The 26,980-nt window shown below is 40.5% G+C and overlaps 3 protein-coding genes across 4 annotated transcripts in view; 1 reads left to right on the forward strand and 2 right to left on the reverse strand.

Annotated features, from left to right (window-relative positions):
- Positions 1 to 1,912: 1,912 nt before the first annotated feature.
- Positions 1,913 to 26,895, reverse strand: LOC146460580 (uncharacterized). 2 transcript variants are annotated; one of them, XM_085087947.1, is made up of 3 exons: positions 26,879 to 26,895; positions 6,529 to 6,877; positions 1,913 to 4,771 (listed from the first exon to the last, which is right to left on the reverse strand). In XM_085087947.1, the coding sequence occupies exons 2-3, from the start codon at positions 6,725 to 6,727 to the stop codon at positions 3,960 to 3,962; spliced, it is 1,011 nt and encodes a 336-aa protein (XP_084944073.1). In that variant the 5' UTR covers positions 6,728 to 6,877; positions 26,879 to 26,895; the 3' UTR covers positions 1,913 to 3,959. The 2 variants fall into 2 exon arrangements, with proteins under 2 accessions (XP_084944073.1, XP_084944072.1); XM_085087946.1 differs by lacking the exon at positions 26,879 to 26,895 and having other exon boundaries at positions 6,529 to 6,951.
- Positions 6,991 to 20,807, forward strand: LOC146460581 (ATP-dependent RNA helicase DDX19A-like). The gene is made up of 10 exons (XM_085087930.1): positions 6,991 to 7,141; positions 8,356 to 8,428; positions 10,227 to 10,374; positions 11,936 to 12,028; positions 14,583 to 14,685; positions 15,079 to 15,193; positions 17,159 to 17,336; positions 17,986 to 18,223; positions 19,165 to 19,344; positions 20,159 to 20,807. Exons 1-10 carry the CDS (start codon positions 7,082 to 7,084, stop codon positions 20,390 to 20,392), a joined length of 1,422 nt encoding a protein of 473 aa, XP_084944056.1. The 5' UTR covers positions 6,991 to 7,081; the 3' UTR covers positions 20,393 to 20,807.
- LOC146460582 (ubiquitin carboxyl-terminal hydrolase 48-like) overlaps positions 24,094 to 26,980 on the reverse strand; it is a 67,869-nt gene continuing 64,982 nt past the window's right edge. The window contains exons 33-34 of the transcript XR_014857585.1: positions 24,967 to 25,159; positions 24,094 to 24,426 (exon numbers count right to left, since the gene is read on the reverse strand). The gene's annotated coding sequence lies outside the window, so the exon portion shown is untranslated. The remainder of the gene's footprint in view (positions 24,427 to 24,966; positions 25,160 to 26,980) is intronic.

Consider the following 26,980-nt stretch of genomic DNA (forward strand, 5'->3'; position numbering starts at 1 on the left):
ACTTTCATTACATGGCACAGTAAAAATTATACAGAAAAATAGCAACGGCTTTAGCTTTCACAAAGCTCTTCGAGTGACGACCTGACTCCCTTAAAAATGTCAACAATCAATCGAAGGAGCAATCGTTTTCGGGAAAACGGCAATAAAAATTTTAAGAATGAAATAAAGGTAAAAGGAGTCCAAGACTAGCGGTACCTACAAGACTACAGGTCGTGTGACCACGGGTCATCCTTCTGTCATTATATCGTTTTAGCCCTGTGCATGCTCAAACCTCAAAACGTACCACATGGAAGACAAAATGATAACGTTGTCATACATATACATGGCTGGAATCTCAGTTTAAGTCAGTAAGGTGGAACTGAGGTGTCAACGAAAGGGATCTGTCTCATATGGCCGACTTTTCCCTCCCTCACTGTCTTGTCGGGGACTGAAGGTATCGGAAAGCATCGCGGAACCATCTCCAGCTGGCATAAGCGAACCGCGGTCCGAAATCTCGTGGTGCATCGTCATGGCACAACGCTCCGGCAAAGTGTCCAGAGGTACCGCTGTCAGCTGTATTTTTCTCTCTTTTTCAGCCATTTTGATATTAAGGCTGGCAAGTCGCCCGAAGACATCGTAGGGAAAGAAGCGTTTCATTCATGTCCCTTGACATGTCCTTGTCAAATTGTGGACGGGTATTGTGTACTATTCATTGCGACTATGATGACTCGGTGAAGAATGGATGTCAAGGAACAAAGGATTTTCTCGCCTGACAAAAAATTCATGGCCTCCACACCTAGTCGACGGCATGTTTGAACTTTGGAGGCGATTGCGAAAATTTTCGTTAGTGAAAGTGTTTTTTAGAATTTTCTAGAGAGAAAGTTTTTCTAGAAAGTGTTTTTTAGAATTTTCTAGAATTTAGTTAGGTGTCCACTATTAGTAGAGGGGAGTTCTCCCCTCAGCTACATTTCTTGACACGTTAATAAAGTTATTATCATTATTATTATTTTATTGAAAAAAATCGTTCGCACTAAAAATGGCTTCGTGTTGACATAATTTCGCGTAGTGCGAACAGGGTCTTGACAGCTGACATACACAGCGTGATATAGAGATAGAAAGAACAACACATGGAAAGCAGTGGAGCTGCCGTTATTTCCTGGTGCGTTACTTGCCTTCAAATTTCATTGGTAAAGCCGGTGTTAGAGCGAAAAGTCAAATATGATTTTCTACGAGCATGACAGGGGTCCTGACAGGCAGGAAAAACAAACGAGACATTTTTTGCCCAGCTAGAACCAGTGTTTTGATAAAAAAATATCTCAGCAAACTTGATATTTAGAAACGTTCCAGTCAGTTAACCGTCTAAAGCTATGTATCCAGTTCCCAGCCTGCAGCGCGGGTTTTTTAGCCGAGCGGCCCCATCAGGTACTTCTGCTTACGGGTAGGCTTCAAGACGTACGTCGACCAATAGCCATCTTCCTGTAGATTACATGCACATGTTTGTCACAGCATTTCAACTAAATGGAATATAGGTCACACATATTAGGTCACTCATCATCGCTTTCTTTTCGGAGAACTCGCGCAGGGCAACATTCATCTTGAAAGCTAGGTTGGACACGTGCAAAAAGCATCTGTTTACACATGTATGCACAAGCCTCACTCTTCCCCGGAAAATGCCAGACCATTAGTCCCAGGACAGAGTTATGGCCGGTGGAGGTGTAATGCTCTAAACCGCAAATGCTGCGAAATAAAGTGCAACACCGTGTCGTAAATTGATTCCATGGCGAAATCGTGGCGGCATCGAAATCACCAAAATATCGTTCAAAAAGATCCTCGTGCGCCAAAATGTTTTGCTGTGTTGTGTTTCCCGTTCCCAAGGTGCAACACCGATAGGTGGCAGAAGAACCATGAACTACCACACAACAATAGACCACAATACCTTCAAGTAATAATTTATTGATCATTGATAATCTATGTTCTGCTAAAAAACACTCTAAAGAAACAAATAAATAGTCTACAAATTTGTTCCGCTTTATTTACAGTAATAATATGCGTAAGGTGCTAAAAACGCCTTTTGAATAAATATAAATTTTCAACACTTATTTACAATTCGCAGCTTTTATGTTTAAACATAATTTAGAACTCTGTGCTGTCCAATCCAATCGGACTCTTTGACAGGCAAAGGAATTTTGACTTTTTATATATTAACACCAAACACATGACAGCACCCTAAACAAACAACTCTCTACTGAAGCCAGACCCAAAAGACGACATCTATCTTAGGTGCCAAGTAAATCTCCACGAGGAGAACATCTCTCTAAGATAAACCTCTATAAGATGGATACCAACAGTACTATCTAAACCACAGACTTATTTCTACAGCAAACACATCTCAAGGCAGACAAACCGCTGTTCAAGGATAAGTCAGTATCTCTCTAAGGCAGACACCCTACATAAAAAGGACACCTGTCTAATGTGGACACCTCTTCCACTATAGACAGAGCTTCCTTGGACAGACCCGAGAGGGTGAACAAGGACAGAGGGATGTTATTCAAAGAGAGACAACTCTTGATGGTCAGGATACCTCCCTGATAAAGGCACATGGAGTTGTCCCATGCTGTACATTTGGGGAGTCTTTGATTGATTGATTGATCTCACATGAATTACCCTGACAATTTCTGTCAAGTGTACTAGGATTTTTTCAATTCCGTTGTTTTGTTGAGATTGAACTGTTGTTTATCTCCAAGTGGCCTCGATTATTATTTTGAATTCATTAAACACTGGACCAGTGTTCTTTATGTATGGCTGCAAGTAAATACAGTAATAAAATGCTGCACACCATGATGCTGCCATGTTATTTTGTTAGGTCATAGTTAACTAAAGGCAATGGTTATGAAACCTTTTTTTTTTTTTTTTTTTGACAAACTTCTTTATTATATGTTTTTGTTTGCCTTTTTGGCCTTGACCCTGCACAAACAACAATAGAATTCGGAATGTGTTGGAGCAAATGACCAATTGAAACGTTTTTGTTAAGATATTCAACTGTGGTGTGAACGTTAAAACAAAGGATTGTGCAGGGTCTTGGCCCTTTCAACATAAATTGCACCACCTTTGTTTTCATGGCAAGGTTTCCTAACCAGTCCCTCGATTAACTATGGTTAGGTTTAACTTCTCAAATCAATATATAGCATTTCTGGGAGAGAGAATATCAATGGAGCTCCATAATCATTTCAATCTTGTACCCAGAGTCCTCAGGCTCTTTAAAATTTATTTAAATTCTCCAATCTCTCCTGGGGACCAAAAAGCCTGAGGACCATGGGTACAAGATTGTAATCATTCTCAGGATTCTGGGTCCGGCAGTTATTGGATTACATTGGCCAGTTGAAAAAGTTGCCAAACAGTTGTCACAAACTAATCAAAACTTCATTTGAGTGGCTCAAGTAGCAACAGTGTAGCGTGCAACACTATCATGGAGCGTTTTTCAAAACATGGGAGCCAAACCAGACAAAAAAGAAATAATCAGACCAAGATATCTAGAGTTGTTTTAACTGGTGGAAGAAAACTTAATCTACACAGTCATTTGAACTGGTTACTACGCAGCTATCCCAGACCTTCAATCCTGCGGGGGGGAGGGGGGGGGGGGCTCTCTCTTATGAAAGTGGCGGGGATGCTCGTTGGAAATTGTTAAATTAAAATTAAAGGTGACCAATCCAAGCTTTTTTGACCCCTAAAAGAGACCATTTTAAAACAAAGAAAAATATATATTTTTATATTTCTTCGCATGTAACTCTAAACAAGACCTTCACGGCTAAATATAATGGTGTTTGCCCAGAACACTCTAAGTGAGACCAACATCCAAAATTTATGTACCTCTAAGTGAGACGACAAGCATCCCTGCCCCTTTCATATGAGAGTCCCCCCTCCCAGGCCTTCAATTAAAACATCTGCCTGACAACTAGGTTACCTCATGCATCATTTAGCTATTATACCATGTCTTCAAGATAAAGAACTGTCCTTGAATTGATCCCTGCTTCTGAAAGGCTAAGAGAAAAGTCATCAAAAACCCTCCTGGGTACCTCATTGGTGCAGAAATGGCAGGGCGGAAGCTGATCGTTACATAGTGATGCGGCAAAAGCCATCACTACACCAAGCGTGTCCGTATGTCTAAACCACCTTTCATGACGAGATCCATCTAATAGTTTTATGGCAAGATGTACTCTCCCTGGCTCTATATCAGCTGGTTCATCAGGAAGCGTGTGCTGTAATGAAAGACCTGCTGTCTTTTGCAACAAACTATTAACTTCATCAGCATCATTATTATAACAACTTCCTTTAACCAGAGAATCGCTTGAAATATGGTAATTTTCAGCCTCTGGTACTAGTCCTGTACCAATAGAGGGAAGAGGCTTATACTTTGAGAAAGACAACTGTGGTTTTAGTGGTGGAGGAAAAGGAGCTTGATCTCCAACATGAGTAGAACCCTCTCTTGAGACTACATTCTCTCTTCCACTACGAGAGCTGGGTCGCACCCGGCCTTTGGCTGATTTGGGACGACTGTCCTTTTGTCTTGATGGAGGCCTTGGAACAAATGAAACTCCTTGAGGAGAAACAAGCTCTTCAGAACTTTGACGCCGCAAAATAATGCCCCTATCTTTGTGTTGTTTTTTATTTGAAGGAGGCCTTTGTTGGGATGCCTGTGCAATTTGATGGGTTCTCTGTGTCATCTCACCATCAAGGGATCTGCTGCTTGAGGGTCTGTTGCTGTGCCTTGATAATGGACGACCACCAAACTTGCCTGGTACAAAATTAACCCAATCACATGACTTATATTACGTTCACATACATAACTTACTGGTATTACATAGCTGTGAAAGTAAGAAAACCGTGAACACTGGAAATATACTTCTGGAATGCTTATTGTTGTGCGAAAGAAAATCAATCAGACATGAGATAGAAACACACACACAAGTAGTAACAGTAATTATTGTTTGGTTTGTGTTTTTTTCTTGTGGTGTGATTTCATCTCTGATTAGTCACAGACTACAATAAACATTCCAGAAATCATGTTTAGTGTTCACGATTTTCTTAGTTTCATAGTAAATAGTTTATTTTAATACCTGGAATCAAGTTTGGAAATGTTGGTTTTTTAGGAGAGGGAAAAACTGCAAGGATGAGAAGCAACGACTCACTCAACCTACATACGGCAAAAGTCCCAGAATCTAACCCATATTGATGGGAGGTGATGTTGGTTTTTTATTTGAGGGGAGAGAGGGGGGGGGGGGGGGGGGCATTGTTAGATAAAGATTCATTGTGCATGTATTTTTTCTAATTAATATGGCAGACAACATTAGCCCATGGCAAACCTTAAGTTTTTATTGATTCATTTTATTTAATTTTTTACAACATTAGTTTTCGCCTAAGGGTATTTTGGGGGTGTATTATAACAGGGCTTGAACAATCGATGAAACCGATGATCGGAAAATCAATCGATCATTCGATGACAATCGATGCCTTGTTAGTTAATTGGCATCGATTGGCATCGGCCAATCGATGACCAATCGATAATCACACAAAAGTAGTCGCAACTCATCGATTGTCATCGATTGGTGTTAAAAAAAATTTCGGTATTCCACACGTTCCAGCATGTACGTATACGCTCTAGCAGTACGCACAAATGTTTCAGATTTGAATTCGTTCACCGGATTGTTTGTATGCAGATGCGACTGGAGACGAGTGAGCTCTGAATGGTGGGTGATGTAATTATACTGAATTGTAATAAAATAAACCAGAATAAACGTGAACAGGCTTCGGTAATCACTTTATTACTTCTTTGTCACAACGAAGGTGCATAAAGTAAACAGGGTAAAAAATGAATAAAGTTTACTGCATGCAGACTTAAATGGGTGAGCCGTATAGTAAAAGCTGGAAAAAAAGAGACCATATCGAGAAACTTAGAGCTGCGCGGGAAAAAGCCAACAACACAACATGTACAGCCTCTGTCCGAAACACAGTTACCACCGGTCACAAGGGAACTATAGGCCACAGTTTGGACTCAGATTCTTTTTGTAAATCTTGACTGAAAATAAAACACATAAAAAATGAGAACCAATCGATGACAATCGATGTCAATTAACTGATCGATTGGCGTTGATAATCGATAAAAATTGATAATCGATGAAATCGATAATCACAAAAAACCTGTGCATCGATTGTTCATCGATTATCAATATCAATCGATTAATTGGCATCGATTGTCATCGATTGATCGATTGATTTTCCGATCATCGATTTCATCGATTGTGCAAGCCCTGATTATAAAAATGTCTTCACTCATAATAATATTGACATAAACCTTATTATCTACAGATGTGTACCCCATAGCCTTCTTTTACTTTAATAGGAAGCCATTACTCTCTCTTCTTTGCCGGTATTTCTGTGCTGTATCACATGCAAAGAACACTGAACTTCGACGTCAAACGAACAGCAACTGGAAAATTTTCTGACTAATATAAAAATTTCAACTTGCCTCCTACTACTGACTTTTACCCTTACCTTCGCTGAAATGTCTCACACCAGGCGAAGTTGGCATTGTTACCCTTACTGAACCAGGAACCGTTTCTCTATCTTTCCTACTTGTTCGTTCTCCAAGTTCGTTTGCAGGGTACATCGCGCCATATTTGTTGCAATCTTTGCTAAGCAACTTCCGAGAATCCTCCGAAAAGTTATCGAGTGCCATTTGGAGTTCAATCATAAAAGATTTTGGGAGCAAGTTGACGGTCGTCTTTCTAGTGCAAGACCATGCCTAACAAAGAAACTTTCTAGCTGTTACCTGCGACCAGGAATTTTTCATTCCACCTCTTTTCTTTTCTTTTTGTTTTTTTCTGCAGCTTTATAGTCATACCTAAAAAAACACACTCGGAAGACCTCGGAGTGTTACGACCGAAGCTCGACCAGCGCTCGGCCACGTATTGAGTACAATTCGTTCCCAATCCCTCTCGAGGGCACCGGAAATTGTAGCTGTTCCGAGAAATTGACACACACCAGCTGAAAAATTCGGCAGACTCTCCTTTTCATAATCCTCGAATAAAGTTAACTATACCTTATCATGGCCGACGAAGACTGGGCGGCCGAAGTTGACGAGCAGGAGCGACAAATTTCTGGCCAAGTAAGTAACTGCTTCGTTACAAATATGCCAAACTTTTCCTCGAGATCTGAAACACGTGGGAAATTCATTCTCAAGTTTGGCAGCGACTGTTAGCTCTCTCTGTTGAAAGATGTATTACAAAGTTTCTTTGCAGTGTAAATTTACTTCGGCAAGAATACTTCGTTTATTAAGTGCAAAGTTTATATCATGTACTGCAAGCAAATACAAAGCTTATGTGTGCTACAACTGACCCAACTTTCAAGTCATGGCAATGCTCAACATTAATGTATTTCTAGCTGACACTAACAGAACGGTTATACCTTATAATCAGGGTTGTTTCTTGTAAATTCCGTTGCTTTTTTGCTTGGTTACCCTGTACTGCTTTTAAAAGAGGGCACTGACACCATTTACCAATTCGTCTTACACTGTGTTTACACTGACTGGAGTACTCGTTTTAAGCTCGCCTAGGTAAGCATAAATTTCATGTGTGTGTAAACGTAAGTTGATACCTTGGCACCCAAACCTACACTGTTTCGTTCCAGAAAGTAATATGCAGTGTTTGAATGTGATACATATACAATTATTAGTAGTATTAGTATTGGAATTGTCGAAACGTCATGCCACTCTTTCATTGCTAATCTTTATCTTAAAATGTTTCCCAAATTTTCTGTTATTAAATGAAAAATGTTGTGCATATAAAATGGCTTCTTAGGCCAGAAATGTTTTCAGAAGTTTTGAGAAAGGCATGCCAAGTCTGAAAATGGGTAGGTCTAATAAATTAAGGGGCCAGACTTGTAAATAATTGAATAAAATGAAGAGTGGAATATACCCTTAAAAAATATTTGAAAAATCATTGTCCGGTGCAAATTTTTGTGTGAATCTAAAACAATGGGACCTGATAGAATAATATTATTGGGTGATCTTCAGGTTTTTTTCTTTGTCCACAAGAAATCTGTATTTTTTAAGCCCTAAAAGTTGCATACATGTGTGTGTATGTTCTGATATGAAGAATGCAAATTTATAAGCTTACAGGTCAAACACTTCCAAGCAAGCTGTTGGCTCTTTTTGTTCACAGTTTATACCTTTTACCTGTCGTTTTTTTCAATCAAGTGTAATTATGGAATCTATTCAGCTGCATGTGAAGGGCAGATGAGAGAGATCTTTCCTCTGTAGTTCGTAACATTTCATTTATTTCACTCTTAGTTACCGGTAGTTATTCTGTGTCTGTTTTGCAGGTTGATCAGCTGAAAATAAGTAACACTACTTCACCTTCAGATGAAAAACCAGCCAAAAAGGAAGAAGATGATGGTATGTACTGCAGTGTTACAAAAATTGACCTGTCTGCTCAATCCTAAAACCTTATTATCCAAAGTTGAAAATTAAAAAAGAAGACTTTTTTTCATACATGCAAAGGGCAGAGAAATAGATACAATGTAGCACCATAGGAAATTAAGTACTTCTTGATATCTTTCATTCATTTGGCCACTTCAAGATTTCATCCACAGACTCGATGCTTAGAACCACCTTGTACGGCATAATAACAGCACCAACGAAAAGGACTGCTCAGTAGCTTTCATTTGAATGGTCACAATTTGGGAACTCAAAAGTTAGGATCACCTTGAGTTGTACAGCGTGATTAACAGTACCACAGGAAATTACTGCTCAGTTGCGTTCATTCTCACACCTTGGGATTTCATCCACATACTCAAAAGGTAGAGCCATGTAACACGACTCCAACATGTTTTACTGTACAGTGACTGTCTTCTAGCTAGTCAGTCAAATAATGAAAGTAACCTGTGAGGAACAGTGGTGAAAAAGAAACAGAGCCTGGTGGTATATCTTTATGCTGTTGTCAGAACAATTTTGCATACCATCCCATTGATCTGGCAAAATCAAACCTTTGTTTGAAACTGATTTGATGTGGATGTACATCAAATGAGGCACAAGAATAGGCCATTTCCGAGCTCCTTTGAACCTCATTATAAAAGCGAGGCTAAGTGCAAAGTTTTTATTATGGAAATAAGTTTTCATTCATATGCAAACAAAACTAATTTTCATGTGGAAAGCTTTGCACTTAGCCTCGCTTTCATAGTGAGGTTCACAGCAACTCAGAAATGGTTGTTTATACTAGAATGGATGTACTCCAAAACAAGGTGTGACACCTTATGATATTTACACAACAGAAATCTTATTCCAACGTTAGAAGAAGTTTAAAAAATAGCAAATTAATGTACGCCTTGAACCCGGGTCATTTGCTTCATATCTCCTACCCATATCCACAAGACCAAAGATGGCTAGCTGTCTCAGTTCTCTGTCTAACAGATGAACTTCTGTTTTCGTCTACATCAGGGCTATCATGATTAAGAATACTACATTGTGTAAACACCATAAGGTGTCCATCCTTGTTTTGGAGTATCCAAGGAAGGCTATAATTATTCCTTTTACAATGACATTTCACAATTGAATACCTTTTTGAACATGATTATAATTATCAGAAATCTCTTTGTGCTACATGCCTGAAAAGACTGTTACAAATTTATTCTGCTATCAAAGCAATATTGACCAAAGGTTCCATATCTCATAAAAATAATAATCTATTTATTGATTTACACACCACCAGTTTATGATTAATTCCTGTTCTGAGAACAGGTTGAAATATCTTGGACCCCCTTTCATGAAAAAAGCTCCTCTAAAATGATGATGACGTCCGAAATCGAACCCAAGCCTACTGCTTTGAAGTCTGGTATCCAACCAAATAAGCTAACCTTTGCTAATTGGACCTTTATTTCCATGTATGGTGGCTAGCTAAGATTATTCTAAATGCATGATATCTTTTGTTAAGTATCGTGAGATCAGGTGCAAAAACTCTTTTTACCCCATGGGTTTTCGTTCAGACACCTCCACATTTTTCTAATCCCTGTTCCTTGCATAATGTTGTAAATTAGTATGTGGAAATAAAGAAACTTGAACCTTGAAAGCTAACCAGTCAGGGCTCTCAGAAGTCAATAAATTTGAAGAATAAAGTAACTCTAAAATCTTAGTCTTGGAATACAGTGAAAAATGTGCAACTCACTCAGTACAACTAATTATTTGTCATCTCTAATAGAAAATACAGCTGACGCCATGGCAGAATCTTCACTCCTTCTAAAAGCCCTGAGAAACAAACTGGTTAAGAGCACACATGAGGTTGAGGTACAACGAAATGATCCAAGCTCACCGCTGCATTCTGTCAAGTCATTTGAAGAACTGCCCTTGTAAGTACTGTTTAATTTTATCCGAGACCCATGATTTTGCTGTTATACAGTTTTAACACCTTTTTTATTGACTGCGTAAACAAAAACAAAATGAGTTCTTTGGGGCATAAAACTATCATTTAAGGAATATGCCTACTAATGCCAAAATATTTTCGTGCGGTTTATAACTGTGCGGGAAAAGCAGATCTTGGCAAGGGCTATTCAAATCCAAAAAGAAAACTGGGGGTAGCCACGCATTTTTCAGAGATAAATAAGGGTAATTATTATTTTAAAAAAGCAGTAAAACACAAAGCAGTGTGTCATTGGCATTTTTTTTTCAAATTGAAGCTTTATTATCTCTGAAAAATGCATGGCTACCCCTAATTTTCTTTTTGGATACCAAAAAAACTACCTAAGTTCTGCTTTCTCCACAAAGTTTTAAACCGCTCAAAAATATCCCTGTATTAGTAGGCACCACCCATAGGAAACCCAAGTATCTCGAGATGCACAGAAGGTATGCGCAGTAACAAAAGTAGGCACCGTCCTTAATGATAGTTTAGCTTCACAATCCAAATTTCTTCAAACTGACTTAATGTTGGCACTTGAACTTGTCACCTCTGTGAACAAAGTTAGGCATTAATTTTTCAGCATTGACTTAAAGGATTAAGTTAGAACTTACAGTGAATGTGTCTTCTTACTTTTCCAAGCTGCATATAGAAGCTAAAGTACTGTAAGTTGTTGGTTTTGAAACGTGATGTTTTTTATTTTATTTTTTATTCTTTATTTTTGGATGATACTATGCCTTAGATATTACCGCATAATTGTTCTTTTTGTCAATTAGATTAGCGCTCACACCTTATCGGTGGTTGACTAGCGCATAGCTGCTATGTCCGTTAGGGAAATGTGAAAACCTCTAGGTTTTTCTGCGCACGTACGCCTTTGTTAGACAAGCAAGCTTTCGATTCAGCAGGGCTTCTAATAATTCGCGGGAAAAAAAGTCAAATTTCGCGGGATTTTTGGAGACAAATTCGCGGAGAATACTCGGAATGCTGTATTACTATTTTCGCTAGGTTTATATCATCAAGTAATTACTTTTTATTGGTCGTAAACTGTTAAAGGATCGATTATCACTACATGCATGGTTTCTATCGTATTACTTCAATTTGTTACGCACTGTTGTAAGTGCAGATTAGTATCTTTTAGTTTCACATTTTATTGTATTTTTAATTGGTAGTCTATCTTAATTTTATGCTTATATGTGTTAGTTAAGTTCGGTTGTTTTTCATTATTGTATTTCAGTTCGAACCGACATATCATATCGTCAAATCGTTACTCTGCAAGTGCGCAACTGACACTCGTCTTATCAGCTTAATCGCTACTTGATCTGTCCACCTCAGTTGAACTTTGTATGGAACATTGACCTGTCTAATATTAAGTCGCGTTCGTTTTTACGCTACGCACTACTCTACCGGTGTTATTCATTTGGATTTTCGGTTTGGCATTCTATCCTTGTGAATTACATAAGTGAAACAGAAAACCTTGGTTTTGATCTGTCTGTGAACAAATATGTTCATTATTTTAGGTCTGAACAGCTCCGTCGTGGTGTATATGACATGGGCTTCAATAAACCATCCAAGATTCAAGAAACAGCTCTTCCCATGCTCTTAGCTGACCCGTGAGTTTTCCGTATTGTTCCATTAATGAGTTTAATATGAATATTACTTTGAGTCATAGAAGATCCATAATTTGCTTGTTCAACCCCAGGGTTGTAGCTAAGAAATTTGTCTGCCGGTTAGCTGAGAAATTGAGCCGGCTAAAGAACGCGCGAAGTGCCTTCTGCCGTCGGCATAGCCGACGGAGGGGTAGGTATGGGAGGAAGTTGCAGCCTCCCATTAGGGGGGTCTGGGGGGCCTCCGCAGGAAATTTTGAAAATTTTAATTCAAGTTGGTGCACTCTGGTGAAATCTAGGGGCTCTGTAATGCAAAAAGAAACAACCATTAAAGAGAAGGTCAGCTGTGGTGCCGCAGTTTGAAACGTGTGGTACAGAGATTCACCCTGAATTTATTCAAAATTTTCTCCCTCGCTTTGACGTTTCCATATTTCCTTCGTGTGGTTTTGGTTGTTTGGCGTTCCTTGAACTCTCTACCAGGTCTGTTCACTGTGCCCCTAAGGAGAATGACAGACCTGGCTTCTGAGCAGACAGTGCTTTGTTTTACTTCAGTTTGTCAATCTATGCTGTTTTCTTAATTCTCTTTTTGGTGAGCTCACTAGAAGAATAGTTCTTTATTTAAACACGGTAAAATCCATCAGGAGTATAAAAATTAGAAATAACCTAACTCTCCTAAACAAAATTCAAAACCTAACTACAACTAATCTAATCTAACTAACACCCGTTTTTCATGAATGCCGTGTATACTCTAACAATAAAAATGAAAATACGTGCGTAAGATTTTCAACATTTACTTAAGGACGGTGCCTACTAATACCGAAGTATTTTTGTGCGGTTTATGACTATGTGGGAAAAGCAGATCTTAGCAAGGGCTATTGGAATCCAAAAAGAAAATTGGGGGTAACCATGCATTTTTCAGAGATAACTAAGCAATAATATCTCTAAAAAGCCCCAAAATATAAAGCAATGTGTGGGATTTTTTCCTAACTTGAAGCTTAATTATCTCTGAAAAATGCATGGTTACCCCCAATTTTCTTTTGAGATACCAAGGGCATTTGCTGAGTTCTGGTTTCTCCGTATAGTTTTAAACCGCGCAAAAATATTCTTGTATTAGTAGGCACCACCCATAGGAAACCCGAGTATCTCGCGATGCGCAAAACGTATGCGCAGTAACAATAGTAGGCACCGTCCTTAACATTAAAGTAATGAGAACGATTCAAGCTACATCGCTTTCAGTTCATTCCGAAAAGATAAGTGCTTTTAAGTTTGCACTAGAATATCAGAAAATCGATTGTTATAAACGCTTAGAACTGCAAACAAAAGAGCTGTCCACTCGGTCGTTCAGCTGTTCATCCAGTTTCGCAGGTTCGTTCACTCGGTTTCTCGTTCGTTCGTTTTCGCCGGCGAGCACTCGTCGGACCGTTCACGTTACTGGTTTTTGGTTTCTGGTTTGTTCAGTTGTTCCTCCGTTTGCCCAGTTCTTCTTGCTATTCATGAGCATAAACATGTTATAAGCAATAAAATTTAACCAATTAAAAGCTGTATTAAAACATTACGAAGAAGTTCCTTCATCTTTTTTTTTTCTCTGTCATGCAACAGAGAAAGACTTCTTCTTTCTCCGATCTGACACAAACACCTGGTAACAAACTCGTTCCCAATCTTTCGCAACGCCTTGAATGCGGGGGCTACCAAGCTTCATGTTGACAAGATGGCGGACGCAGAAAACGGAAAGAGGACACGGTAAACAAGTTCTCAAAACAAGACTTTATTTCAATTACTTTATGGCATCGATACTCAAGGTAGTCAGGAGTTTATTCAACCTTTTCACTAAAAATATATTATTCTAAATCGAACTATTGCTTGTGGGTAACTAAAGAACTGTTCATTGCCCTTTTGACCGGGTGCTTGCACCCAAAATTCAGCCGGTGATGACCTCTTTCCCAGCCGGCGAATTTCGCCGGCAGCCGGCGCTTAGCGACAACCCTGCAACCCACCTCCTTACATTGGGCATACACCTTTAACTTTGGTCCTGTCCACCTTCCTGCACCAGTGAGAGTCCTTGTTCAGATCTCACTTTGACATCATGGCTGGTATGATTCAACTGAAGGATCCTTACACCATGTATGAGGGTTTAGCTAGACTAGTTGCATAAACAGACTATGTCAAATTTCAGGTGATTTTTTGTGATGTCGTGACCTTTTTTTTTTTTTCATAAAACTAACAATTTGTTGAGAAAAGGTTGCTCTGTACTTTGTTTTTCCAATTCAACTTTCCTGGCCTAGGAACAAGTTTAATGCCAGCAGGAAGACTGGCTGAAGCTATCCTACACTGTATGGGTACCCACTTTTTTGGGGGGAAGGGGGGTGGGGGCATGGTAGAAGTTTTTCATGAAAAATTAATGGTGTTTTGTGGCTAATTTTGAACCCTGGAAAATCTGTACGAGTCCTCAAAAAGGTTGGAAAAATTAAGTTTACTACAGTGTAAGTTACTCTATTTACCTCAAGAAGATACCACCTCTCTGAAGTAGTTGCTTTGTTTTTGTTTTTTGTTCAAATTTCAGACCCAACAACATGATAGCTCAATCTCAGTCTGGAACAGGAAAAACAGCAGCATTTGTATTGTCAATGCTTAGCAGAGTAGATGCAACAAAAAACTTTACACAAGTAAGCTAGTCATACTGCGCAGGATGTAAATGTAAATGTGAACTTGTTATTAAACATCTGAATGAACAGTGTGATGTGGTGAATGGTCTTTCCCATTATGGCAAAGTTTCACAGATATCAGAGACACTTTTTAATATATTTATAAAGCCACCTTGGACTCTTGATTTCTTTTGCAAGACTAAGAAAGTCTTTTCCTTGCACAAAAGAAATGCTATTCTCACCATCTTGCAAAGTCTTGAATTTATGATTCCCAATGCCTATGAATGAATTGTCATTTACAGGTAGCTTTCAAACATTTTCAAATGAAAGCACTTTTAGTTAAACATCACAAGTAATGGTCCAACCCAAATGCCTTCTTTTAAGCCGGATACTTACTGATTTGTTCGTTCAAAGGTGATCTGCCTTTCACCCACATATGAACTGGCACTTCAGACAGGACAAGTGGCTGAGAAGATGGGCAAATTCTGTCCTGAGATCAAGATTGGATATGCAGTTAGAGGAGAGAAAGGTATGTACAGTAAGAACATTTTAGAGAGAAAAATGCACAAGTGAAGTTTTCTTTAATTTGCTTCATCATGTGTTATTATCTATGAGATTTGCTTGTCTGGTAAGGTACCAATCTGGCCTTTGACGTGAATGAGTTTCTTGTTAAAATAATCATTTAATTTTTCAAGGTATTCTGATTTTGGAATATTATGTCCCCAAAAAATGCACCCTTAGTGTCACTCATCTTGAGGAAAATAAAGCAATGAACAACTGTATTAATGTGTCAACTCAGTGATAGCCAATTGAAAGTAATATTCCCTCTACTAATAATTGTGGACAGTTAACTAAGTTGTATAAAATTATATTAAAATTAATATTCAATATTGTATATTAAGATTCTACTCAATCCCACTGCCGGGTTATTGTTAGCCTGCGTAACGTACCAAATGTGTCACCGTTTTTGATCAACGTCTTTAGGTGTAGTTTCTGAAGTTTGACTCGACCCCTCAATGTCAAGTCGAGTCGGATCGGGTCAGGTCGGGTCTGGTCGGGTCTGGTCGGGTAGAGTCCAGTCGAGTCGAGCCGAGCCAAATTGAGTCCAGTATAGTAGAGTAGAGTACAGTAGAGTATAGCCTCCCACGCAGATGTTCTTAGGGGTTCGTCACGCGTTCCTCCCCATGAACGTCTGCTGAAATGAACAGCCACTTCCGTTCGTCAGCAAATTGCCTTTGTCTGAATTCAGACCAATCAGCACTGACTTACACGTTTCAAGTCCAAATTGAAGACATTTTTATTTAGAGTTGCTTACAATACGATGTAAGCACTGTAAGAATTGTAAATAACTATTTTTAATTAATTATTTTTTATTTTTTACATATACAATTTGTTAGGCGCATTTGATCATATACACATGCTAATTTGCGCCATACAAATATTAATTATTATTATTATTATTATGACAAGTAAAGCCAATCACATACTGTGAAACAATGAAGATCATCAACCGTGGAGATATTTTTCAACCCCGCTTCCAGACGTGCATATACGAGTGAAATTTTTCCTTCCACAACACCCTTTGCATTTTCTTCAGTGATTTCACTGAGAGAATCGGCAAGAATTCCAAGATTTGCCAGTTTGTCTACCTGGTCTTTCATAAGATTTACATGCGGCGAAACCACAACAATCAGTGACCAGCAGCTTCAAGCAAACGATAGAGCTTGATAAATAAGTGACTTTCCATAACCAGTTGGAAGGTTTACAAACACATCAGTTTTCGTCTGCGCAAATTGCACTATGACTTCTCTTTGATACGCATTCAACTCCCTTATACCAAATGTTTGGCACACATGACCAAAAGTCACATTTAAGTCCGCCATCCTGTCTCGGGTAATATTTCTAATATCAAACACTAGTTTACCCAAGGTTGGGAAACGGCTGCTAATTGGTCTGCAGTCGACGAACGGAAGTGGCTGTTTGTTTCAGCAGACGTTTGTGGGGCAGGAATGCGTGACGAACCACTAAGAACGTCTGCGTGGGAGGCTAGGTAGAGTAGAGTAGAGTAGAGTAGAGTAGAGTCGAGTCGAATCAAGTTAAGTCGAGTCAAGTCAAGTCGAGTCGAGTCAAGTCCAGTTGAGTCGAGTAGAAAGTGCAGTAAAGTCCATTGGGGTACAGTACATTAGGGTCATGTCGAGTAGAATCGAGTCAATGTCTTTAGGTGTAGTTTCTGAAGCTCTACTCCATCCCACTGCCGGGTTATTGTTAGCCTGCGTAGTAAGCATTTCAGTAGGGTTTTGTGCATTTTTCGCTGTTTTTAACATGTGGAAATTGGGACTCTCTTCTCTCCCCCACCCCCTCCTCCATCTTTTGCTTTTTTTTGCTCTCATTCCAATATCCAGGCAGTCAAAAAACGAAAAAGGCATCCCCTCCCCCCCGCTGAAATGCTTGAAACGTTTTTATGCATCTTTTTGTGGCTTTGTTTTGCCTGTAGTTACAAGAGGCCATAAAGTGACAGACCACATTATATTTGCAACACCTGGAACTCTGCTGGACTGGATCCTGCGGCACAAAGTAATGGATCCAAAGAAGGTCAAGATGTTTGTGTTGGATGAAGCCGACGTCATGATAGCTTTACAGGGTCACCAAGATCAGTCCATCAGAATACATAAGTAAGTCAGTGTACCGAACGATATGTATGGAGTTCTTGTAACTGCCAAACGAATTTTTTTTTTTACTTTGTATTCTTGAAGTATCACAGGCATCAGACTGTTTTGAAAGTTTAGGCAATATAAACAACCCTGTTCCCAGAGTCCTTCCCCTCTCTCCTTCCCCCCTCCCCCCTCCCCCCTTCCCCCCTCCCCCCTTTGCAAAAGGTCCTTGTTGCTGATGTTCATGTGCCTCCTAACACTCCTCACCTCCTTTTCCCCAGTTGGGGAAGTCTCGCTCTGTTATTTCAAACCGACACCAAATCAAGAGAAATGCAAGTAATTTGGCACTCTTGCATGCAGCATGCAAAAATCTGATGTAATGTAGAATGCAGTGAATTTCAAACTGGTCAAAGAAGCAGAGGTTGATAATTACATGTAGTTCAATCTACAACTTGAATCAAAGTACCTAATTGATGTCATTACTGGTATGGTAAGTAAACACCAAATATGTCAAATCTTGGATAGTTTAGTCAGTTTTTATTGACAGGGTGAAATACGTTGACTGTCATATGTGTATCTCTGACAGTGAAGAGTAGCTCTTCAAATTCCACATGGTGTGCACTTGAGAAATCAAGAAGAGCCACCTTAAATCATTTTTTATTGATTTCAGGATGCTACCAAAAGATTGCCAGATGCTTCTGTTCTCTGCTACATATGACGAAGAAGTAATGAAGTTTGCTGAGTCAGTAGTGCCAGACCCAATTGTCATCCGGCTGCGTCGGGAAGAGGAGAGCCTGGACAACATCAAACAGTACTATGTGGTGTGTCGGGACAAAGAGGACAAGTTCCAGGCCCTCTCGAACATGTATGGTGTTGTGTCCATTGGACAGTGCATCGTGTTCTGTCATGTAAGTGTTGTCATGCCGACACAGTGCCTCGTTGTTGTGTCTTTTTTTTTTTTCATACAATAACTCGTGTAATTACTATAATTTGATCAACCTCATTCCCAGGGTCTCCCCTCTTCACATCCCAGGGAGCAAGATGAGGGGAGACCCTGGGAACAAGTTTGTAATTTGATTGAGTGCTATCTTTCATATAAACCCACTTGTTAGAAAGTGCCCACTCCAATAAGTACATACATTGCTCTTTCTAATTACAGCTTTAAGCACCCCCTGCCCCGTGTAAGCCTCGCCCTTCTTAGTGAATAAAACTTAAATAAAATAAAGGTGAGTTGCACTACGAGCTTAAGTGGCCTACACGGCCGGAGCTTAAACCCGGTTTCCGTATCATGAAGCAACTAAGAGTATTCCTACTTCCCTCTGGATGGGATGCTAGTCCATCGCAGGGTTACCCCCAGCAGTATGTCGCCGGTAACCATTTATACACCTGGGTGAACAGAGACTGGAGCAAAGTTTCTTGTCTAAGGAAACAACACAGCAATGAAGAGGCCAACCTCTTTCTTGATCATAAAAATAAAGGTAGAGTTTACACAAACGCTGATGAGACTTCCAGTGGCGAGTTTCAATTTGCAGTGAAGGTCTGTAAAGTCACATTGTTTAAGCGTTTGTGGTGAGACAAGATGGAGACGTTGAACTTTTGTCAATTTTTTTACGAAACTTTGAGCAGATTAAAGAAAATCGATGAGCGCGCATGTTTGACTGAACAACGGTTGAAACAAGTCTAGAGCGGGTGTGTTTCAGATATCATCTGACATCAGCTATCCACGACGATTCTTGTATTGTTGGCCTGTTGCTTTATCTCGACTTGTTCATTCATCAGTCCCGAAATATGTCAGTTGTTACTTGTACCGTACACAGAGTTGAGTGAGTCAGTGTATGTATTATTTCAGACTCGTAAGGCAGCCTCATGGCTGGCGGAGAAGATGACGGCAGATGGACATTCAGTGGCGCTGTTGTCAGGGGAGATCACAGTGGAGCAGCGTATTGCAGTGCTGAACAGATTCCGTGATGGCAAGGAAAAACTGCTGATTACAACGAACGTCTGCGCCAGAGGCATCGATGTTGAACAGGTGAATACATGTGATTTCATCTTCCAACTGTACATTTTGGTTTACAGGTGAGACAAGGTGGCAAATAGCCCATAGGCGGTGTGTTCTTGAGGCATAAGGGGGTTAGATTGTGAAGAAACTGCAGTGCTGCGTCATTGGGGATACTCTGACAAAGGGCTAACTCTCGAAACGTCAGCACTCGAATCTCTTTACGGTGGCCAATTTACCTTTAGTTATCAACTCTGTTGATAAACCAAACATTCGTATTCTTGGGGCAGTTTGTTTGTTTGTGTGCTGAATCACTTATTGTAATGTTGCGGTTTCAACCTTCAACTGAGAGCACAGCATGCTGTATGATATTGTTATCGAAGGCATATACACTTTCACCATCTCCCTATCCGGGCATTTGACTACTTTCCATCCCAGGAATAGGGAATTTGAACTTTACCTGGGTAGGCTGGGGAATTTTTTTGTCCGACGGAATACCTGTGGTTGTTTAACCATGGTGGAATTTCAAGGAAAAGATCTCGCTTTCGTGAGCAAATGGCTAACCAAAAAGGATCTTCAAAAGCCTTGCAGTATTTTTGAAGCTATAAAATTGAAGCAATAAAAACTAGAATATAACGAGAAAGAAATGTGACTAGGATTTTCTTTTTCCGAGTATACCTGTGTGACTAACTGAACAGAGTAACTTTTATGGCTTGAATCGCCAAATCAATTGCCGCTCAACGTCACTTGGTGAGGGGAATGTGACCTTCAAATCCGCCACAGATTCCCGTATAGCGAGGATTTAGTTCAATGAGCCAATCTTAACAAGTTTGTTTCCTCATTTCAGGTGACGGTGGTGGTCAATTATGACATGCCAGTAGAACCCGCTGGCAAACCTGATTTTGAAACCTACCTACACCGGATTGGCCGGACAGGCCGGTTTGGCAAGAGTGGTATTGCAGTGAACTTTATTGACGGTCAGCGGTCTATGGCTATCATGAAGAAAATCGAAGAACATTTTGGAAAGAAAATAACGCTTCTGGAAGCCAACGACGTCGACGAATTGGAAAAGCTTGCCTAAGACAGATGATGCTGATGGAATTTTAAAAAAGGTGGTGTTGCACTGCGCAGTGTGTCGCAAGTTTTTCGCGCTGTTAGCTAGATGGAAAATCAATCCGTAAGGAAGCTTGTGAACGGGCTGTTTAAGGGGGAATTGTTCGAAAGAAAAAACAATCAACAAGAAGGCAGAGTGAGCCGTTAATTACAGAAGGGGTTTCAAAAGAAAAAGCGTACAAAGTTGCGAAGCATCTTGCGACTAATCGGTGCAAGAACATTGCGACTTACGATGAACTAAACACCGCCTTGCTAACACCGCCTTTAAGATGGTCATCTTTTAAGATTTGTGTTCTAGTTGACTTTCAGTGGACATCCACCGCGACAGTGTTTGTGACGCCAACGTTTTATCTCTCCATTCGTTTAAGAAATTTGCCTTCAGAGCTATTACACTGTAGGTATTGTTCGAGCAAAAGGAAACTTCAGGTGGTGTAGCGGCCCGGGCCATGGCCTACCCTATGGCCCACCCCATGCCCTGCCCTATAGCCTACCCTTTTTTTGCTGGAAAAATGGAAAACAAACAAATAAACAATAAAAGCTCAATTACAATAATATTAAAACAGTAAACAGAGCGAAAATTGTGTAGCGAGAGCCGCGACGGCCTGAGTGAGGACAGCAGGTCAGTCGTCCTAGTCCCCTGGAGGTTTACAAAGCTCGGTTTACAAACACGTGGTCCCCAAGTTTTCTGAGAGGTGAGTAAAATTTCAGAACCTGTATTCTGTTTTTATTGTTGTCGTTTCTTAGAATGAATGACTTGCACGGCTATTGTTACATATACATAACAACTTCCCATTTTCAGCTCCTCGTCACAGCTGTGGATCGGAGCAAACATGGATCAGTCAAGGTAGCTAAATGCTTTGATCTCCTGTTTTATTTGTAAGGGGGTAAAGGCGCCACACATGGTGTGGGGTAAAGTCCCCACCCATGTAAAGTGGTAAAGGCTTCACCCATGTGAAGGGGTAAAGGCTCCACCCATGTAAAGTGGTAAAGGCTTCACCCATGTGAAGGGGCAAATACCCTACCCATGTGAAAGTGCCGAAGGCCCACCCATGTGAAACAGGATATCAACTTTATCTTGTAGAAGACATTCACAAGTTGTCAAAATATCTCCACCCGACGATCGCGAAAGCTTAACAGTGGGGTGGGGTGGTTTTTCCAGCCGCCTGCAACTTGCAACATTTTTTCCGCGCGCGAGGTAAGTGCCTTTACACAGGGTTAGAGATTCCCAGCTTAATACTCTAAAGAACGATAGCTTTTTAACCAGATTTGGTTGGGTCTGTTTTTCGCGCGGTTCGCAATTCGGTATAGGGGTGGTCGAGATCTGTCCTTCATGTCCCAAATTCTTTACTTTGCCATCGGCGCGTGAGAACTTTAGAAATTATCAAGCAACACAAGTAGAGAGTGTTCACCACATTCTCCGCAAATTTACACGACAAAAAAATATAGAATAAAGCCGAAGGGAGAGCAATCAGCCGCCAAAAAAAAAACTTCTTCAACGTCGCCAGCAGAGAAACTTTTCAAAATTCTGCAATAAGGTCAAATTATCAAATTATGGATGAGCAAAGAGTTAAGCAAAGAATTGAAAGACACAAACGCACCTCCTAACAAAATATATGACAAGTAAATTGAAACTGCAGCAGCTCATAACTTTTGGCTAAACTTAAACTCCCATGTGGTATAATTTTTGTGAATTTTTATCACATACTTAGAAAGGTTTTGCGACTGCAGACAAAAATATTGCTGCATTGCCCACCAGATTTCAGAATAAAACTTATTACAAATAATGTAGCTACCTTGACTGATCCATGTTTGCCCCGATCCACAGCTGTGACGAGGAGCTGAAAATGAGAAGTTGTTATGTATATGTAACAATAGCCGTGCAAGTCATTCATTCTAAGGAACAACAACAATAAAAACAGAATACAGGTTCTGAAATTTTACTCACCTCTCAGCTCATGTTTGTGACACTTCACCAGAGAACTTGGTGACCACGTGTTTGTAAACCGAGCTTTGTAAACCTTCAGGGGACTGGGACGAGTGAGCTGCTGTCCTCACTCAGGCCGTCGCGGCTCTCGCTACACAATTTTCGCTCCGTTTACTGTTTTAATATTATTGTAATTGAGCTTTTATTGTTTATTTGTTTGTTTTCCATTTTTCCAGGAAAAAAGGGTAGGCCATGGGGTGGGCCATAGGGTAGGCCATGGCCCGGGCCATGGCCTAGCCCAGGTTTTGTTGACACCCAGTTCAAACTTGCCTTCTCCCCATTCTTTTCGGGGCTTCGACAAGCCTTTGCTTCTGCGCTACTTGCCTTAGCTTGCGCAATGCCGCCAGATATACAGGAAGAAAGGGAAACAAGGCTTGTTTTATTATTGATATTAAAGCATTTGTTTATAGTTAGTCTTGGGAGAATACTTTTTACAGTTAACGTATAACGGGCTGTGGAGAGCCCGGAGGGTTTCCTTACATCGCCGAAATTGTACTCGTGCGTTTTTGGCGGGAGTTACTTCCATGCATTTCTTTGTAGTTTCTGTTGAAGATTTACCTCTTGTCCGTAATAGCGGGGTGTCAGCATGGCAAGAGTTGACTGTACTACCCGAGTTGAAGTATAAGAGGAGACACGACAATGTAGCAAGGCTTACTGCGGATTTCAGCGAGGGGGATAATGGTTTGAACATGTACCGGAGAGCATCCTGGAGAGCGAGAACTTCAAAATTACTATAGGACTATAACATCCTGACCGACCGACCATGAGATCAAAGCAAGAAAGACCTGATTTGGTAGTTGTGAAAAAGCGAGAGCAGAGGTGCCAAATAATTGATATAGCAGTCCCAGAGTAAGGGGAAAAAAAGAGGAAAAGATAGCCAAATACCAGGACCTAGACAGACTGGGGCATTGGGAAGATGTGGAGAGTTCGACCCAAGGTACTACCTTATGTACATTGGCGTGGACACCTCAGTGGAACTCGTACAAAAAACTGCCCTCCTTGCAATAGAGCGCTGAAACACATGAACTGTAGGTTACCTTGGGCGAGAACCGACCAGAGACCGGTGGGTTTACTTTATAATACCTTTACTGTTCTTTAGAGCGGTTTTTAATTTGCGTGTCGAACGTAAATCGCGTTTGCGTTGGTTTTGCTTTACTTTGCTCTGTGATTGGTTCGCAAAATTCGCGCCACTTTCTCAACCAATGAGAAGTAAACCCAAAACCAATCGTGCCTTGCACGCGTTTTCCCGCGCTCCGCGCCGGCTGCATGTATTTGCTTCGAGTTCTGATTGGCTCATTGCGCTGTTTACATATACAGCTGTTTCGACAAAGGTTGTCCAAAAAAAGCGTAAAAGCGTACGCGATAATGCCGAAAGGTAGTCTACTTTTACGCTTTTTTTGGACAACCTTTGTCGAAATAGCTGTTTCTCGTGATTGCCCAGAGTAGTTGCTTTGGTTTATGACCGTTGGAAACCGTGCGACTGAGATAATTACTGCTAAAAGCAGCAGTTTCCATTGTGTGGCCCATACAGTGGACTCAGTTTTTTGGCAAACAGGTATCCTTTTAACCTTCAGGCAAAAAGATCAACGGTTTTATATCACATACAAAAATCACAGTAAACTTTTGAGTCACGTTTTGACTGTTTTGGCAAAAAAAAAAAAAAAAAAAAAATCACAACCAGGCTCTTATTGTTGAAAATCTTTTATTTCAACATTGTTCAATCTTGTCACAAAACGTGCATTGCTAAACTAGATCTTTTATTTTATTTTCTTTCCATTTCATACTATAAATTACATTGAAATTGAACTCTGATTATTACTGAGAACAATACTATGCCGAGTAGTATTTACACCCCAGTTTAACTTGACATAAAACAGATTTTAAAACTTCTTTCCAAGTTTCGGTGGGTTTTTTTCCCTCTCGTTCCTCAAGTTTCTTTTTATCTTCCTCCGTTGGCCAGTCGTTGTGGACGCCAAGCTCTTTTTTAGTTTATAAAGAATGCCCCAACAAACCAGTGCCTATAAAATGAATATTCAAGTAGTTAGTAATGTACCTTGCATCAGAAAGCAGGCATTTGCGTTCAACCACCACAACGTTAACACGACTTGAATACCCAGAAACAAATCTTCTTCTTAAACGTCAGATTGTTCCCTAGGGATGCTCCCGACCAATCATAATTTTCTCTCGGACCTGAAAGTAATGCGGGCTCTGAAAGGGGCTATTCGAGCGGGCTCCTTCTCTAATGTGCCCTCGCGCCAAACTCCACCCCCAGTTACGCAAGCGTCTGTTATGCAAGTTATTGATCACATATCTTAGTCCTGATCATACTGAGCTTGTTTCGCATGATTAGACTGCCACCATATCTAAACTAAAGGAAAAAAAATATGACAAATAGCAGCCAAGTCCCCAAGCGTTCGGCTGGATTCTATCTTCGTGCGGTGACGTCAACGATAACACTGCGCCGTTCAGTCCCAGGCTTCACGCGGACAACGAGAAAAGGGAAACCCTTTGCACTAAACTGAACAATTAGTACGAAGAACTGATATGTTGAAGCTTACCCTTGAAACCTTCCTCTGGTGCACTGTTCACAACAAAAGAACGAACGGAAGAGAAAGTTACAAAATCATACCGAAGTCCCAGCCGTTTCAGTTGAAAATGAACGGCAGGCCCTTCACTATATCAATGGAAAGAAATAAAAGTCCGCATACCTGGCAAGGCGTCCTGAGTAATGGCCCCCTGTGGTTCATCAATCTGCAATGAAAAGTTTGAAAATAAATCTCCTTCAGGGGAAGACTGAGTTTTCTAATATAGATGCCAGTAAATAAATAAATAGAGCAAAGTATTTTTTATCCACCGTCTTTTTGCGACATTAATTTGTACACAAGTGTGACCACTTTTAAATGCGCTGCATTCTTTCGTGAGTTCAATAATCCAATAAGAATTTGACAACAGCTCCCACAAAACTAATTCACGTTTCTCAGTGCCCTTGAGTTGGTTTTCTCGAAGTTGACCCAGAATCCGTACTCGTTGGCAACGGCTCACATTACAACAAAAGAACGAAAAACAAAACAATGTTCCCAGCCCTAAAAACAACGCAGCTACAGGTTATCAGGGTCCAGTGGAACAGGTTCAAGCCCGCTGGACTCAATGCGCTCATCGAACAACCGAGCATAACGTCTTAAGCTTGTGTCGTCGTCACGTTCGATTACGGACCGAGAACAACTGGGGACGAGGCCGGCTAAATGCGACTTTGCGCGTCGAGTAACGACTCAACAAATTTTCTTTCTTTCTTATATTTTTATTTTTGATCGCCAAAATGTAAAGAAATTCCTTGAGATAGGAAGGTGAATAATGATACTGTAAGCTCACAGGTGTCCAGGGAGGGGTTGCTAGCACTGCCAGCAAGCTGAGGTACTGTTTCGTTTATTGGTAATCAAGTCGAAAAATCCGGCTCTTTCGGGCATCTCGGCTGCTGTACTGAGAACAACAACATCCAAAGAAAAAGCGATCCTTGAGCAGCAATAAGGATCCCGGTCTGATTCTTAAGGAGATGAGTGTAGCTTCATCTTCGGTAAGTGCGATACCGTTTAACGTGAGATTTTGATCCATCGGCATCACTGAAAAACACTTCATCAACTGAAAGACAAAGGAAAATACTTACTCAGCTGAAAGGCATGGAACACGCTTGGGTGAGAGAATCATATGCTGCCGTAACATCACGCAAGAACGCTTCAAGGACGATGCCCAAGGGGAATTTGACGAACTTTAGACGTCTGGACGAACTATCTTCCGTTGTGCGTCGTTCTGATAGTTCGTCCAGATGCAAAATGCGTTTTGTGCCCGTCTTTATTGCGCAAATTCGTCCAGACGGATAATGCGGCCTCTAGTATGAAAACGGCCATTGTTTTCACCACATCGTCAGCACCGTTCTCAAAATCCCAGAGTAAAGAAGTAAGAGTAAAGTCGATGGAAAATCGCTTGTCGTTCACACCTGTACCAGATTAGAAAGCAAGCTTAAAATCGCCGCGAATATCGCATCACAATCAGCCTGTGTAACGGACCTTGAGGACTGTCTCCAATCACAATAAACAAACTTGCTATCACTATTACTGATATTAACTGCAATTTTACATCTCGCAAAGTCTCTGTGGATCCAACTGTCAGTGAAACTTCCCCACGTTGTTTGCGGTGCCTGTTGCAAAAATCAAAAAAAAAAAAAAAAAAATTAGAAGAGGACTCGATACTTGTTGAAATCTTTGCTAAGCAACTTCCGAGAATCCTCCGAAAAGTTATCGAGCGATCATAAAAGATTTCGGTAGCAAGTTGACGGTCGTCTCGCTAGTGCATAATTTACCATGCCTAACTCAAAAAACATGCTAGCTCTTACCTGTGACCAGGAATTTTTCATTCCACCTCTTTTCTTTTCTCTTTGTTTTTTCTGCAGCTTTATTCGCACTCTCCCTTACGTACTGCGTAAAAACTCGGAAAACCTCGGAGTGTTACGACCGACGCTCTACTACGCATCGAATAGATTCGTTCCCAATCCCTCTCGATGACACTGTAGCCTCCCAC

The sequence above is a fragment of the Pavona decussata genome, unplaced genomic scaffold (genome assembly GCF_977016875.1).
Source record: "Pavona decussata unplaced genomic scaffold, jaPavDecu1.1 SCAFFOLD_210, whole genome shotgun sequence".
Taxonomy (NCBI): Eukaryota; Metazoa; Cnidaria; class Anthozoa; order Scleractinia; family Agariciidae; genus Pavona; species Pavona decussata.

Coding starts and splice junctions, on each gene's coding strand:
- LOC146460580 (XM_085087947.1), bottom strand. CDS start 6,727: ATGATTGAACTCCAAATGGCACTCGATAACTTTTCGGAGGATTCTCGG. Junction 4,772..6,528: donor TGTGAGACATTTCAGCGAAG/GTAAGGGTAAAA, acceptor ATTTTGTACCAG/GCAAGTTTGGTGGTCGTCCA.
- LOC146460581 (XM_085087930.1), top strand. CDS start 7,082: ATGGCCGACGAAGACTGGGCGGCCGAAGTTGACGAGCAGGAGCGACAA. Junction 7,142..8,355: donor AGCGACAAATTTCTGGCCAA/GTAAGTAACTGC, acceptor TCTGTTTTGCAG/GTTGATCAGCTGAAAATAAG. Junction 15,194..17,158: donor TGCAGTTAGAGGAGAGAAAG/GTATGTACAGTA, acceptor TTTTGCCTGTAG/TTACAAGAGGCCATAAAGTG.